At 40.7% G+C, this 16,830-nt stretch overlaps 1 protein-coding gene and 1 pseudogene across 2 annotated transcripts in view; both read left to right on the top strand.

Moving 5' to 3' along the window:
* The first annotated feature begins 910 nt into the window (after positions 1 to 910).
* Positions 911 to 1,447, top strand: LOC109449123 (large ribosomal subunit protein uL5; annotated as a pseudogene).
* A 357-nt stretch (positions 1,448 to 1,804) lies between these two features.
* The window catches only part of NCEH1 (neutral cholesterol ester hydrolase 1), a 59,068-nt gene continuing 44,042 nt past the window's right edge, over positions 1,805 to 16,830 (top strand). Inside the window, exon 1 of one of the 2 annotated variants that reach the window (XM_019735037.2) lies at positions 1,805 to 2,154. In XM_019735037.2, the coding sequence (XP_019590596.2) occupies positions 2,017 to 2,154 (138 nt within the window). In that variant the 5' untranslated portion in view covers positions 1,805 to 2,016. The remainder of the gene's footprint in view (positions 2,155 to 16,830) is intronic. The other variant, XM_074327972.1, reaches the window with a different exon arrangement.

Raw genomic sequence — 16,830 nt, 5'->3', positions numbered from 1 at the left:
GAAAATAAACCCTAGCATGATTTTTCAGGATGACATCCCCTGAACATAAGCCCTAATGCATCTTTTGGAGCAAACCTTAATATAAGACCCAGTCTTATTTTCAGAGAAACACGGTATAAATGTTTTCCTTTAACTTTAAACAGGAAACCAACTTTCTCCCAATAATCTTGTTTTCCATCCCCCGTTTATGATTACTTCACTTCTTTGGATCAGATTAAATTCAGATTACTATATTAAGGTGCAAAATTATATGTACCAGGCATTTTAAGGCCTTGATCAATAAGCTTGGAATTGTTCTCTCACCACCTCCGTGAAACAGTTCTTTCAATTGTTTTCCTTTTACATCTAAGGTTGTAGTTCTGCAGGTGAAGTTCTCTTTCCCTTTCTGTATTCATACCCTTTCCTCCCACCCACCCCCAGCCCTGCACCCCAATCTTTAATAGGAAATCTAGTTTCAAGTCCTTTTTCTGCTACCACTGACATACTGAAAGAATTTTTTTCAGATGGCATGTCCCCATTTGTCCATTTGTGTATTCATTTATATTAGTATAGACTCATGGATTTTAATTTCATTCAATGGTTTATAATCCATTATTATTATTCATTGTGATTCTAAATTTATCCCAGCTTCAGCCATTGGGAGATCCTTCAAGCTGCCACCTGTGTCCTTTGACCAGTCCCCATCATGTTTGAGCACTTCCCTATCTTCTGACACAATCACCTCGTCCTGTACTTTATCTGCCCCAGCCCTGGAATCAGTCTTTATTTTCCAAGGAGCTGTGGCAGAGTCATGCTTCCTTTTATTGGAGACTGAGATTTGGAAACCAAGACTTCGGTGTTGGATCTACTACTGGCTTGTCATTGCTTGAGCTATAAAAATTTGTAATTACTGATCTTCCTGTTTCTCATCATGGCTCAGGATCAAGACGAAACGGGGAACCCCAAGCGGGAGCTTTGCATCCGCAAGCTCTGCCTCCACATCTGTGTGGGGGAGAGTGGAGACAGACTGATTGGGACAGCCAAGGTCCTGGAGCAGCTCACAGGCCAGGCCCTTGTGTTCTCCAAAACTAGATACACCGTCAGATCCTGTGGCATCAGGAGATATGAAACGACTGCCGTCCATTGCCCAGTCGTGGGGCCAAAGCAGAAGAAATCTTGGAGAAAGGTTTAAAGGTGTGAGAGTACGAGTTACCAAAAAAATAACTTCTCAGATACAGGAAACTTTGGTTTTGGGATCTATGAACACATTGATCTTGGGATCAAATAGGACCCAAGCATTGGTATCTACCGCCTGGAGTTCTGTGCGGTGCTGGGTAGGCCAGGTTTCAGCATCGCAGACAAGCAGCGCAGGACAGGCTGCACTGAGGCCAAGTACCGAATCAGCAAACAGGAAGCCGTGCTCCAGTTCCCGCAGAAGTAGAATGGGATCATTCTTCAAGGCAAATAAATTCCCGTTTCTATCCAAATGCCAATAACATGTTTTCAGTAGAAAATAAATACATAAATACGTAAATAAATATATAAATAAGAATTTGCAATTATTCTCCTTCACCACATTTCAGCTAGAATTTCATTCCACTGCAAATCTGGTTCTAGAATACAGTAGATTTTTATGATCTTCTCGGTATCTCCATTTTAAGTCTGAATGGCCTAGTGCTTTGGACGGACAGATGCATCCCGCTGGAACTATTTCAGGTTTCCATTTGAGAACCTTCAGGAGGGAGCCCTGGGTCACAGGCGTGCAGTACAGACCTGTGTCCTCCAGAGTCCGCTGTGCTGCGCCTAGCGCAGCCTCAGATTTCTCAACCGTAGAGTGTCCGCAACACTTTGCAAGGACACCAAAGAGGGGGTACGTCAACGCTCCGACTTCCTCCCGACGCCGCCTCTGATTGGCTCCTGGGCACATAAGAAACCAGTAAATGAGCAGCCGGCCTTTGCAGAAACTTGCCGGAGGTCTTTGGGTGGCATCACCCCTTCGTCCTTGTTAACCCGCTGGGCTAGCCGACCCGGGAGAGGATGAGGTCGTCCTTTGTGGTGCTCACCGCGCTGGTGGCGCTGGCCGCTTATTACATCTACATCCCCCTGCCCAGCTCCGTGTCGGAACCCTGGAAGCTGATGCTGCTGGACGCGACTTTCCGGGGCGCACAGCAAGTGGTGAGACGCAGCCCAGGGCTGATTCTCTCTCCCTCCTCCTAAGCAGTATTTGAAGGGGGAAACAAAATTTCCGGACTGTGTCCAACGAGAATGCATATTTTTTCTGCTGCAGTGAGGCGATTGCTTTTTAAGGTGGTTCAGCCTGGCATTTTCAGTGTGTTGCCTCCTTGCTAGCAGCAGCGGGCTTGATCTGTGTCTCCCCGTCTGCTCTGGTGATGGAAAAGGTGAAGTTCTTGAATAGAATTTGACAACTGTTTAACCCTTCATCTGCCCTAAAGATTCCCCTCTTTCTTGGTTTGCAACGTCAAAAAACAATCTTTCAGCATTTTATAAGGCGCCCCTCCCCCGTTTTCGTTCTCCGATAGGGGCCGGCAGAGGGCGAGGTAAATGTTTTTTAGGACAGGTCTGGGGAAAACAAGCTCTCCTATCGGACAGTGCAGCCACCTTTAAAAACAGAAGCGGGCGCGGGTGATCTCCCAACATCCTCTGCCTGTGGATCTCTCCATTCCCGGGGGGCAGCAGTCAGGGCTCCGCTAAGCACTTGAGGAACCGCTCAGATCTCCCATTGCATGCGTGGCATTTCTCGGCATAGCCCAAGAAGGAAGGCCAGGAGGCCTAGCAGGATGGAGGACAGGTGGTGGAGACGGCACCCTCCACGGTGTTAGCATGATGCATTTGCTTTCTGCCTGCCCTGCAGCGTTTGTTTTATGTCCTTGACTGACGAGCAGATAACCTTTGCCTGAGCCAGGATACCCAGGAGTACCCTGACAGGGTAACAGTGCTCTCTACTGTATCATGAGTGTGTATTTCTTTTCCCCCACAGACAGGAAAATATAACTATCTGGTTTATTCTATGGTAAGAGGAATTATCAATATTTTTAGTGCCAGAGAATCTGACCTACAATCTACAGCCAAGGCTGAGCCCTATGACTGAACAGTATTTCTGAGCAGCTTACTCTCCCTAAACTCCTAACCCTCCTCCAAACCAAGTCTCCTCTCTTCCCCCATACTTAGGCTTTAATCTCAGGTTATTTTTGTAAACTCCTTTTTTTGTTGTTCTGTGTTCAGGAGTGACTAGAGAAGGGGGGGGGGGAATCATGATTTTCCTAGAAGATTGATGTTCCTTTTCCTTCATTCTAATTGTGTCGGGTTACATAGTCTCTGCTCGGGTTACATTTGCTCTATCACAAAGCCCCTTGACTAGGGTTTTGTAGCATTCCTAGCAGGGATTTGCTTCTCTTGAATCCAACTACCTTCTCCACCCCCAAGTTGCCTGTTATCTCCTAGGAAAGGTCTATGAAGCTAGAAACCCTCTTCCTTCCCTCCTGCTTACTATAATGTTGACATAGTGGAAGAATGACCATCCCCTTCTTTAGCGTTGATTCCAAGAAAGGTGGTCTTCGTGTAGGAAGCCCTGCAATCCCCCTTTTCCTCCAGAAATTATGTAATTTGGGAATAACATCCTTCAAGGATTATGGTGTACAATGGTATTTACATGGAGTGGGTTAAATGGCCATCAGTAAATAAATAGGAAGTAGATAAGAAAAATAGTGACTAATAAGAAAAACAGGGGGGAGGGAGGGAAGAATAAAACTGCTATGTCAGCTGCGGAGATTATTATTTTTAGTTTAGACAAGGAAGTCTTCTGAGAAAATCTGAGTAATCTGAAAAAATCCAGGTTTAAAGCAATGCCTTTCTTCCCCGAGTAGGCTGCCAACCCATGAAAGGCAAGGCCTATGGATGCTATCGTCTTTTACAGAACGTGCGCCCAGCTAGTGTTTGAGAACGATGATGTATGTAATGGGCAGATCATGGAGACAGATGAGGTAACAGCATCCTCGCTACCACTGCAGCTAGGGAGTGGGTTTGCACAGAAGTGGCTCTCATCACTTGTCTTCAGAACTGTGAAATATCAGAAAGATCACTCAGACCACAAGGAAGCATATTCTACTCGGTAAAGCTATTTACCAGTGTCACTTCAAATTGTCCTGAGGAAAAGACAATGTGGCCTATCAGTAGGTAAGAGCATGACTGTTAGAGTCATGCCTTCCTGAATCCCATCCCAGCCAGACCACTTACTGGCTGTGAGTGCAGGCAATTTACTAACCTACTCTCATCCTCAGTTTTCCCTGTAAAAAGAGCCAGCCTTGTAAGGTTGCTGTGAAGTTTAGTAATGGATTTAAATGCCTGGAACTTATTGTAGTTATTCCACTAAGAGTTGTCCCAAAGGTCTGTTATGAATTGTGGGGATTCCGAAATCTGTGAGAGCGTCCAACTTTGTTGAAAGAATAAAACACATGTAAACTGGAAGCAATTTGTCTTACTGAAACCTGGAGAGCTAGCGCTAAATTGCATAAAGTGTGTTACGCAAATCATTTTAGTGGCAGTTGATTGGCTCAGTTACCAAAGTTACTGAAGCTACTTCAGAGGTGAAGCTTGCCCTACTTCCTAACACAGCAGGCTCCTACCGACCATCAAGAAATAGGAGGGCTACTTTTTTTATTCTGTTGTCATGGGCTTCACCCCTCCCACCCCTTTTATGTCCTTTTATCATGTGCAGAGGAGTTATGTTCATTGTACTTTTGTTCCTTGGGGTCCTCCCGTATGACTTAAGAAGAAGCTACTTGGGATCTTTCTCTAAGTCATCTCAACACAGAGGCTACATTAGAGAGTTATCTCGGGAGCTTTGAAAAAATCCTGATGCCCAAATCACACCCTATACCAAATTTATTCAGAATCCCTGGGAGGTAAGTCCCAGGCATCAGTGTTTTTAAAAGCTCCCCAGGTGATTTTCAAGGTGCAGCAAAATGTAAGAACCACTGCTCTTTCAGATAAGTAAAATGCAGAGCAGATGTAGATATGTACTTTCCTTAAACGGTTCAAGTTATATTGCACACGTTGCTGGGAATGAGCCCCTTCCGATTAGCATGGGTTAGTGTATCAGATTAATTGGTTAATACTGTTGCTTTAAGAGTCTAAGGGGATAAAATACTAGCGAGACAAATTTCAGTGTTATAGCGGAGCCATCATAAGATTTGAGCAGTGGAAAATCACAAACAAAGAAGGTGTAGGAAGGTCAGTGGGAAGAGAGGTATAGATAAAGACTGGGCAGCAGGAAACTGGAAGGACAAAAGGATGGAGTTCGAGGAGGTTCTGATGCTGATTTCAAATTGCTATGCAAGCAAAGATATTAAAAAATGGTAATCCCAGGACAGGTGAAGATACTGAGAAGTGCCCACTGCTGAGTTTGCAATATCCATTGAAGGCTGTAGAAGCATGTTTGTTCTTTGACCCAGCAATCTTTCTGGAGGAATTTATTTTAAGTAATCATGGATATAGGCAAAGATGTAGCTATAAAGATGGAAACGTTTTACAAGATCAAAAATCTTGTTCAACTAGAAATATGGGGGATCGCTTAGCAACCTTTTTAAAATCTTATCTTTAATTTTTTTTGTAGTATTATTTAAAAGAATGAAAACTTAAGGACAGTAAGTGATTAAGTAAATTATGGTAAACCCATATTTTAGAATACTAGGTAGTAAAAAATTTCACTTGTAAAATAATGTTTAATGGCCTACAAAAAATTTGTACTGTACATTAAATGGGAAAATGCTACAAAACTGCATATATGCCCCATTTAAAGTATCTTTCAAAATATATATCTTTCTATATATATAGGTACAGAAAAAGCAGAAGGAGATCATTTAAAATATAAGGATGAGGACGAGGCATAAGGTTACATCTTCAATTTACAGATCTATATATTCTAGTTTTTCTACAATGAACATGTAGTAAAAATAAATTATTTTAAAACTTTTTTGTAGTAAGTTTTTGTAGTAGGTTTCCTACTTCTAAAGTGGAATTGATGTGTACATGCATATCAGTGTGATTACTCTTTTAGTAATTATTCTATGAAGAAAATCAGATTTTTACAAAAAGACTGTATCCCCTGATACAGCTATCACAGTAGCATGTTCATGCTCAGTCACTTAGCTGTAACGCAGGGTAAAAGCCTACAGTATAAAATTTTGGAGAAATGCTAAAATGACCTAAAAGAAACTACCGCCTACTGGAATGGAGAAGCCAGTTACTATAGACCTCCTATGTACCATTCAGAGGGGTGATAAAGATGGTGACTGAAGGTAATAATGGTACCTGAAGGGAGTTCAGAGCAAGAGCATGACTTGTTTTACCTCGGCCATCTCCTAACTTACCACATCTTATGCTATATCTGATGACATAATGCAACAGAGAGGTTGTTGAAATGGGTATTTCTGCTGAAATCATCCCCTGTTCTTATGGATGACAGTGCTTCTGGACTAGTTGAGCAAGCTTTTTCATTCTGTACAATGTCCCCAAGCTTATTGGAATCTAAAGTGATCTTACCTGAATTTCCTATGTATGATGTGCCTTTGGCCTATGTGGGTGTTGTTTAAATAACAGCTCAATGGGAGGCCATGCAGAACTCCAACTTGCTAACCACCTTTTTCATAACCATTTATGAACTGGAGTGTTGACTAATGTCAGGTAAATTTACCTTGAAAACATAGTACGTAATGAGTTTTGTCTACCGCCTTCCAGACTTGCCGTGATACATATTTCTTCATGTAAATTAGATATTTCACCAACCACGATAATTTTCAGCTGATTCAATGGGATTTTTCTTCAAATATTTGGCAGCAGAAAGGCTTTCAGAGTAACTTCAGTGGCGGTATTTAATTAGTATTAGTTCTGACAGGTGAGTAATCTGATTTGGTCTTTATAGACAGCAACTTTTGGTGGATCCAATCAAATATTAAGGTCAGATTGATTCAGTCCCCAGGTGTGTTAGACAATGCCTAATTTGTAGTTTTCATTTTTCCTAGAACTCTACAAATACAGTCCTGAGCACAGAAATGCCATCATTATTATTATTCTTTGTTTTAATGGGACCTTCTATTTCTTACATGTGGCTTATGCTTGATCTAAGACATTTCTGTGAGATGTGAAAGTGCAATAATCATTCTTAAATGTTCTATTAATGCACAATTACTTCATTTAAAAGAGTGAGTATATAGTATATATTTACTTTTACTGCCAAGTGAAACTATGTGGGAATTGTCAATCATTTCTTTTCTCCTTCATTTTATGTTTATAAAGAATTAAGAAATGTAATTGAATTTCCAAGTGGCAAATCTAGATATATATTGCCTGCTGAATCTGTGTCATATTATGAAATTTTAACCATCTATTTTTCAGTGTTTACAAAATAAAATTAAAATCCTACCATTTAGAAGTCATCACTCATTCAATAAATACTGAACACCAATGCTGGAACTGGCGAAACAAAAATGGAAAAACAAAAACACACATACCTAATCTTGACACGTTTACCGTCGAATGAAGGGGAGATAGACCTATTGACAGTTACAGAGTGTTCACTTGGATGACAGAAGAAGTTATGGTACAGGCATTTGTGGGTTTTTGCAAGAGCCTTAAGAAAGTACATCTAGTGTCGTTCTGTGCATTGGGGACTGTTTCCCTTTCACATTAATATATCATCAGAATTATCAAAGTTACTGTTTACAGCAGAAGCACCTAACATCTATGAGGCATATAGTAAGCACCTACTTTGTGCCAGATACTAGAATGCTATGTGCTTTACATGTGACTCATTTACTTCATGCTATAACTCTATGAGGCGGATGTTCTTATTTTTCTTACAAAGCAGGAAACGGAAATGCAAAGAAAAGTAACTGGCTCAAGATGACACTGTTTGTAAGAGGTGGAATCACAATTCACCTCCAGCCTGTCTTACTCGAGCTCAAGAGCTTACCCATTGTACTAGGATGCCTTTCCATAGAAGCCAGCTCAGTGAAGGAGGTGGGGAAAGAGAAGAGAGAGGAGAAAGGAGGGTGAAAAGGGCATTCCAGCCAGAAGGGGCTTTTCAGTGGGAGAGGATGATAAGGAACTAAAAGTGGCTTAGCCTGGCTGGAGCATGAAGGTCAAAAGTCAGAGAGATGAGGCAAGAAAGAAGCACAGGTCAGACAATGAAGGGCTCTGAGGGCCAACAAGGAGCCACCAAAAGAATTTTAGCAGGGAAATCCCATGGTCAAATCTGTGTTTTAGGACAGTCTTTCTCACTGGCAGTAGAGACTAGAGTTTAAGAAAGCAAGTAAAGCTGAGAGACCATGTAGGAAGCAAGAGAGGAGAGGAGAGAGCGTGAACTTATCAAGTGGGACTGGTTTGGAGAGAAGCTGACCAGAGTTGCTGAAGGAGGCAACAGTGTGAGTGAAGGAGAGAAAGGAGTCAAAGATGACTCCTTGGAAAGGCTCTGGGGTAACTGGGTGAGTACTAGTGATGACTCGATTTAGGTAAAGGAGCAGATCTGAGACTGAACATAATAGAGTTTTGGACCTTGTTTTGAAGTGTCCTTGGGACTAGTCCAAAGATAGCCATTCATAAATATCTTGCATATGCAAGGCCAGAGCTCAGGAAAGAGAAGTGGGCTGGAGATATGGATTGGGAGTGGTCTAGTGAAGGGGCGGTGGTAGAAGGAGTAGGAATGAATGTGTATGGAGTCAGAGTAGGATTGAGGGATCCTACCAAAAACACCCCAGGGGGATAGCAGTGGTGAGAGGAAGAGGAGGCTGGCCCTAAGAGAAATGAGACCTGAAAGAACCATATTTTTTATTATACCTTACATTTACATAACACTAGGATTTACAAAGCGTTTCACTGAAATTATCTCATTGTATTTTTCCAATATATAACTGGCTGGCATTAGTTATTTCCATTTGCCAAGTGAGTAAACTGAGGTTCAGAAAGGGTCCGTGACACCCTCAAGATTGCATTAGTTATACCAGCAAAGGGGGAGTGGAATCTAAGTCCGTAGACTCCTAGTTCCGTGCTCTCACTGCTAGGCCAGGCTGACCTGAAAACGTAGTCCTCTGGGAGGGATCTGCCCTGTTTGTCCCTGGTGTTCTTTCTGACAGGCCCCTGACAGCCACGGCCTTGCACGTGGAAATGCTCATGATAACGCTCTCACAGGACACTGCATCCTGACCTTCTGTTTGAGCTCCCACAATGAAATTATCAACACTAGTGTTTCCCAATCTTTTTTCACGCCATAGACTTGATGACATGTTTAAAGTATGCCAGGGGAAACTGGAGGAAATGGGCTTAAGTGACAGAAGTCACAAGATGTAGAAAGAAAATTCTCAAATAGAATGCCAACTTTGATACATTTTGAATAGTTATAAAAATGGCTTTCAGTTTTTACTCCTGTGAGACACCTAAACGAATATCTTGTGGCCCACCTGCAAACCATTTGTGGCATTTCTGTTAAGAAGCTCTCCTCTCTGTAGTTGATTATTACTGCTATTAAACACAGATAGATAACCCCCCAAATTGCATGCATCTAGGTGAGGCACATAATTCATTGTCCAAACCAGGACATTTGTGAGAGTGATAGGGGCTGCTATTACTCATCATGCCAATACCACTGACTGAAGCCAGAATTATATCCAGACAGATCTGGACAGATGTTTGACCTACATTTATTTGACTTGCAAACATTCAGCATTCTCAGGTCTCAGTTGTGGAATGATCCCTGTGCTCCCTGCTTTGCCCAAATCTGACTGCTCACCCTCCCATGAATGAGCGCCCCCTTACCCCTCGACTTCCTATCCCCTAAGTTAGCGGCAGAGTAAAAGTACTAAGGTCCTTAGCTGGCACGTAGGGCCTGCTACAGCCTGGTAGTGCCTCTCTGCTGCATCTAGCCTCACAGTGTTCGTATCTGACACCGTTGCTCCTGTTGTCACCTCTGCTTCACATGCTCTCCCACTCTCTTACTTTGCCCAACATCGCCCACATCTTTCAACACTCATTCTAAAATCATCTCTTGGAAACTTCCCCTTTTGCCCCAGTCAGCCTTGCTTTCTCTTTCCTTTACACTTTGCTACTGTAGCGTTTTGTTTTTCTTTTACAGCCCTTATATGTTTCTTTCCTTATGTTAATATGTACAAGCTCCCCACCAAATCAGAATCTTTCTCACCTATCATAGACCAAATTTCCCTATCACTTGTTGTTTTGGTTTGGATGTTTTTCGGTTCTGTTTTGGGGTTTTTTTTGGTTTGAAGATCATTCACAATAGAGAAAATAGGAATTCATGGTTCCACTTTCTTTCAGTCTTCTGTGTTATACCATTTGCCCCAACGGGCAGACCTAATGCTTCATGTGCTTCTGACTCTGAACTTACCTAAAAAGTGGCTTTTTTGTTGTCCTTTGCAATTATTTTTGCAAGCCTTGCTGTTTTCTGGGTTTCTAACTTCCTCATAATATTTTTGCAGATTATGCTTTTTTTCAAATTCATAATGAAGTATGTGCCCGTTTCTAGCTAAACATTAAGTTATGATTACAGGCCATATCCTTAAAAGATTACTGGTGAATTCCCACATTCATTTGATATCATTCTACCTTTCCCTTTTCCTCTTGAATAGATAATTGATGAATGTCCCAGAAGAAATGTATTTGACCGACCCTCTTCTGTGCTATCTATCCCATAATATTTTCCCTGCCCTGGGATTCAAATGACCTTTTCTTTGATTGTTCTGAAGTCTACTTTTCTAAAGTGCAAGATGTTTATCTCACTATTCCTAGTTTATACATCAGATAAAGATAGTCGGTCTGTCCTAAGTTTCAGTCACTTCCATTTCATGGCACAGTTGGTGAGAAGCAAGTTCAAAGCAGCAGTCATCCCTGCTGCCTTGACTGTTTTAGCAAGGCAAGTCAATTCTTTTGCTTTTAGAAGATGACTTGCTTTTAATAGAATAAGATTTCTGGCACAAAGCCGCATAACAATGGGTCCATTTACTGAAAAATAAACACAACCACCTTGTGCAATAGTAGTGAATGTCCTCCTTGAACAAAATGGAGACTCAGTAAGGTTAGGTAACTGGTTCACGGACACGTGACTGCCTGGTAAGGCTGGCTGTGAACCAGGTTCCCTGGACTCCATAGCCCTTTAAACTATATTCCACAGCTTCCTGTTATGATTATTCAATGTCCCCTCCTTCCCTTCCCACTCCACACCCTCCACCATGAAATCTCTTGTACTACTGTGTTTCCCCAAAAATAAGACTTAGCCAGACCATCAGATCTAATGCATTTTTTGGAACAAAAATTAATATAAGACCCACTCTTATATTATATTATATTACATAAGACCCAGTCTTATATTATAGTAAAATAAGACCGGGTATTGTATTAATTTTTGCCCCAAAGGACGCATTAGAGCTGAAAGTCCTGCTAAGGTCTTATTTTCGGGGAAACACAGTAGGTGTGTGATCCACGTTAAGAAGTGTCACGTGGGAAACGAGTGTATTATGTATTTACAGATTTTAGTTCTGGAGGATATTAACATAACACCTTGAAAAGAGTCCCATGGTTCAATAAGACTGGGACATGCTGAGTTAAACAGGGTTGATCGGGATTTCTTTTTTAACTGCAAAATGTTTCAGAATTCCTACCATGCATGTGTATTTTGAATCTTAAAGGGAGAGTATAGAGTGAGTCCCAAATTTAATTGACTACACATCCTTATTTTACAAAAGAACGCATGACATTGACGGTATATTTACCAAATTTGGGGGACCGTTTTCATAGTGTTTAAGAGCATGGATTTGGGGATCAGGGAGACTTGTTTTCAAATCCAGGCTCTTAGCTATGCTAGCTGTGGGACCTTGAAGAGTATTTCACCTGTGAGTTTGTTTCCTGCTCTAGTAAGTGGTCACAATACTTAGTTCGCAAAGTTATTTGAAGATTGTATAAGTGATGTGTGTAAAGCTTTGTGGTTTATCATCACCATCACATTAGTTACTAAGTAAAGCACTTGGAACAGTACCTGGCACATAAGAAATACATTTAGTTTAGATCTGATTTTTGGCAGTTGTCTACAGTAAACTCCAATAGTAATATGCTATTTTTTATTCTTTTATTTTCACCATTATTTTTGTCAATCTGCTACTGCTCTCAGGTTTGTAGATTTCTATACAGGTGTAGATCTTCTTAACCTGGACTGCTGTTGGCTAGGTTACTGGATTTAAGTTCTGGTTTTAGCACACATTAGGTTGATGCAAAAGTAATTGCGATTTTTGCAATTATTTTTAACCTTTTAGATCACAATTACTTTTGCACCAACCTACTACTTACTAGTTGTGAGACTAGTTAGGTAAGTTACTTAAACTCTGTAAACGTTAATTTCCTTGTCTATAAAAGTAGGATAATGATAGAACATCCCTCAAGGCTTGTTATATGATTAAATGTGATTGTGTATATAAAACTCTCAGCACAGTGCTTGGTGTAGAGCAAGAACTAAAAACCCCTTCCTGTGGTCAAAGGTTTGCAGTCCGTGGGCTATTCTAACCAGGTATATGAATCATCATCATCATCGTCATCATCACTCACTCGTACTGTTCTAACCATTTTACATACATTTACCTCAATCTCTATAACAACCCTGTGAGGTAAGTACTATTATTCTTCCAATATTGTAAATGAGACATTGAGGCACAAAGGGGTTAAGTAACTTGCCCAAGTCACACACCCAGAGACAGAGTTCTAATTTAGAAAGTCTGGCTTTGGAATTCATGCTCTAAAAGCTGGAGAAATTGTGTGTCTCTCAGACTATCACTATCTTATACCAAAGATCTCTACTGGGCTTTGCCAAGGTATCAATTTGTTTTAGAATATTGTGTGTCACCTGAAAAGAGGTCTTTAGATGTTAGGGTACCTAAGATATACTTCGTGACATGACATTTTGTTATATAGAGTGCTTTACTTGAAGTCTGTCCCAGCGGTGGGTCATCTCACCACAATGTGAAGGTAATGAAGAAGTACTTGCAAAGCAGACTTATTTTGGTCAACAAAGGGCTTTGGAGTTGCTCAAATGATTGCCATCTGTGAGGCCCAGAGACCTGGCCTATACTTATGGAAAAGATGACTTTGACTGCTGAGTTATTAAAGGCAGGTGTCTTTAATTAGGCACCATCATAGAAGAAATTCACTATGACCTCTGTCATCTTTTAGTGGAGTAATCATTACGTGCCAGGAAGTAGGGTTATAACGATTCACAAACCAAAAAAACAAAAACAAAAAACAGCACCTGGCTTTCCTGGAGCTACAACCTGTGCCAAAAAATATAAAGGAAATTTGGAGAAATTTGTTGGCAGGACAATGGTAATTGAAATTCCATAAAGACGTGAAATCCCCTAAGGAAACAGTGTTGCGTAAGAAGAGAATAGTTTCAAACTTGCAGAAAAGAGATGAAGCCAACAAATGATACAGCCCCAGGGGAGACAAAGAGGGAAATTGGTGAAATATAGTGTCAAAGAAACCAATGAGAAACACCACCAGGAAGAGGTCGACACTGTTTTGAATTCTCTGGAGAGACTGAGGAACATGAGGATGCAAACAGGCCCATCAGCTCTGCATCAAGGTGGACCCCTCAATGTATCAGCCACAAAATATATTCCCAGGCAACTGTGGCTTTTGCATTTCAGCATCTAAACCTGTAGCCTGTTAAGATTTCAAGGATACCCGCCAAAACTAATGTTTTGACTTAAGCAATCATTTCTTAATCATTTTGACTTGAGTTCTCATTTCTCTCAGGAAATAGCCAAAATATACTTTATAGCTTGTGATAAAACCTGAGATACAGACTATGGATGGCTATTACTGATATACTAAGTAGTTTTATGTATACACTATATATAATAGTTATTATACATAAATAATTATTTAGTACATTAAAAATATTTTTTTTTTAAAAAATGAGGGTGAAGGGATGTCATGCAAGGTGGCCTGTGGGGTCTCTGGTCCCACTCCCCGCGTAAGAATGCAGGACATGGCTAGGCTAAAAAGGAACACCCACGGAGCCATAGGTAGGGGAGTCATACCACTATAGTCTCACTGGTGGCACTACAGTCTCACTGGAGGCAGGATCCACACGACCTGCAACCTGCTGTCCGCTTCTCTGCCAACCAACCGACTGACTAACTCTCATGTCGACTCTCTGGACTCACCACCACAGCTGCGGCAGTTATCAGTGGCTAATTGGCTAACTGGTTACAGCTGATGGCCATCTACTACCCGAGCCAGCACCTCTCCACATGAGGCCGATAGCTTGGAAACTGCTCTCTGGGACTCTGTCCCCACAAGGGAATAAGAAATACAAATTGATAGTTACAAAATAGTCATGCAGATGTAAAGTACAGCATAGAGAATATAGTCAATAATATGGTAATGACTATGTATAGTGCCAGGTGGGTACTAGACTAGTCAGGGGGATCACTGCATAAATTATATAAATGTCTAACCACTATGCTGTACATCTGAAATTAACATAAAATCATATTGAATGCCAACTGTAACTGAAAAATTTAAATAATTTAAAATATTTATATAATTTCACCTTGTTTTAAACACTCAATTTTTTAATTATATTTTCTATTCAATCATTACCAGATTTACCACTGTATTTTACAAATGTCTTTGTTCAACTATTACTTCTTGCCTCTCATTTCTATTTTCTAAATTCAATTTACTTCTTTCTGAAGTGTATCCTTCAGCAATTTTTTCAGAGTGGGCCTCTGGCAAATAAACTAAATTACGAAAATAAAAAATAAAAACAGAAATAAAACAAGGGGAATGAAAAAGTGAAGTATCTGCCCTTCCCCATATAACTTTAAATTTATGTTAGTTGGTTCATGTATATGGAAACACGTTTTAAAATCTTACAGGCTAAATAGCTTTTCCTGTCTGCTTCAAAATAAGGTTCACATCAGATGACTATTACACTTGCTCCATTATAGATTGATGCCTTTTCATTCTATAGTCAGCAGTATACCATTGAAATGCACTGCTATGCATTTGCGGAGGACAGTGGGCCAGTATTTTACAGGTCACACCATGTGCCAGATTTGGGTGTTAGCAGCCACAGGAACTCCTATTGAGCAAAACCAATAATTTGTCAGTCTTATTTCCTCATCTAGCCAATTAAAATGGCATAATTCTGCAACTTAAGTGAAGCTATATCTTTCATGAAAAGAACAAAACTTTGTTATTGGTAATGTCTGCAAAGAGACCCTGTTTAGAAGTGATTTTCAATTACTTTAAAAATATGAACATGATTTCCTGACTTCATAAAAGCATATTTTGGGGTAAATCATAGAATTTTAACTCCTTAAAAAGTTGGATTTTTCATTTGAGTGTTGTCAATGGTTAAAGGTCTTTATACTGTTCTCTCCCCTGCCCTGCCCCAGCCCCCCCCACCCCCCACCCTTTTTTTTTCCCATTTTCAGGGTTGAGAGAATGGCAGGCAACCATGGGTAGCATTTTTAAGTTCTAATACCATCTGTGATCTTTAAAGTTGTTGCAATAAAGATTGGGCCTGTGGTTTTATGTGCCCATGGGAGAGCCAGGTTTCCTTAGGGTCGTTTTGTAAACCTTGAAGTTATACTTAAACGTGTAATGTTATACTCTGTTACAGCTCTTCATTTTGTTTGTTCATGGAGAAAACCCATGCATTATTCGTTTTCTAAAATGCTGATGTATTTCCAGTAGACATTTATTGATCACCTGGCATGTACCAGACACTGCATGTTCTAGTTTGGAAAATCCAAAAGGAGACGATTCCAACCAAGTTTATTGGGCGCTACAGTTTGTGGGCGCTGTGGGAACCTAGCAGAGGAAACCTCTGTATGTCTGGGGAACTCAGGCGAAGGATCCCAGAGGAAGTATTGGCTGAGCTGACTCTGAAAGGAGGAGAAGAAGCACATTAGACAGACAGGAAGGAAAGGCATTCCAGGAAGAGAAAACAGCAAGCACAAAATTTGGAGAACATGGCACATACAGGGAAGTACCTTTGTTGTTTCTGAAAGGTAGAAAATAAACAGTTTGAGGGAGATCTATACATAACTCATCCAGGGGTGGAACTAGTCCCCAGTCTTGTGGTGTTAAGATATAGTTCACAGTTTTAATGCTGGTAACTTTAAATAAGCTAATCGTAGGATTATGAAAGCATACAACCAATGTATGATTTTTCCAGAAAAAGTACTGCTTGGCAAAGGAAGCTTTAAACTTCTTATTAAAAATATTCTCTGTTACAAACCCATAGAATCGTGTTTACAGTTTGGTGGCCAAATATACCATTTGATTGAAAACAATTAGTTTTTCTACTGTTGTTTGGTTTTAGTAGCTTTTGTCTGAAACGAAAACTACTTTAAGTCAGTCTTTCTTGCTGTGTTCTGAATGCTCGGCTTCAGAAAGTCATTCCTCGTTTAAAGCTTGAAACAAACACTGCAGTTGTTGCATCCACGGTGCCTTATTTGAGACCAAAGCTGCCTGCATGTTTGTCAAACGGGTTGGGTCTGTGGTTAAAGAACCTGACCTCTTGTTTTAACCACCCAGGCTAGATTCCCTCTGCACTCCTATTTTCCTTCTATTCCACCCATTTCTTTATCTCCATAGAACACACTGCCATTCGCTATTGTCTGTTTAGCTACCCCTAAGTAATTTGTCTCCCTAAGTAATTCTGTCTTCCCTGCCAGGCTGGAAGCTCTGTGAGGGGAGGGAAGACATTTGTGGGCTTCAGCACTGTGGACCCAGCTCCTAAAATTACCTGGCACAAAGTAAACA

The sequence above is a fragment of the Rhinolophus sinicus genome, linkage group LG01, assembly GCF_036562045.2.
Source record: "Rhinolophus sinicus isolate RSC01 linkage group LG01, ASM3656204v1, whole genome shotgun sequence".
Taxonomy (NCBI): Eukaryota; Metazoa; Chordata; class Mammalia; order Chiroptera; family Rhinolophidae; genus Rhinolophus; species Rhinolophus sinicus.
The sequence above is the reverse complement of the archived record's forward strand: the minus strand, read 5'-3'. Positions and strand labels throughout refer to the sequence as shown.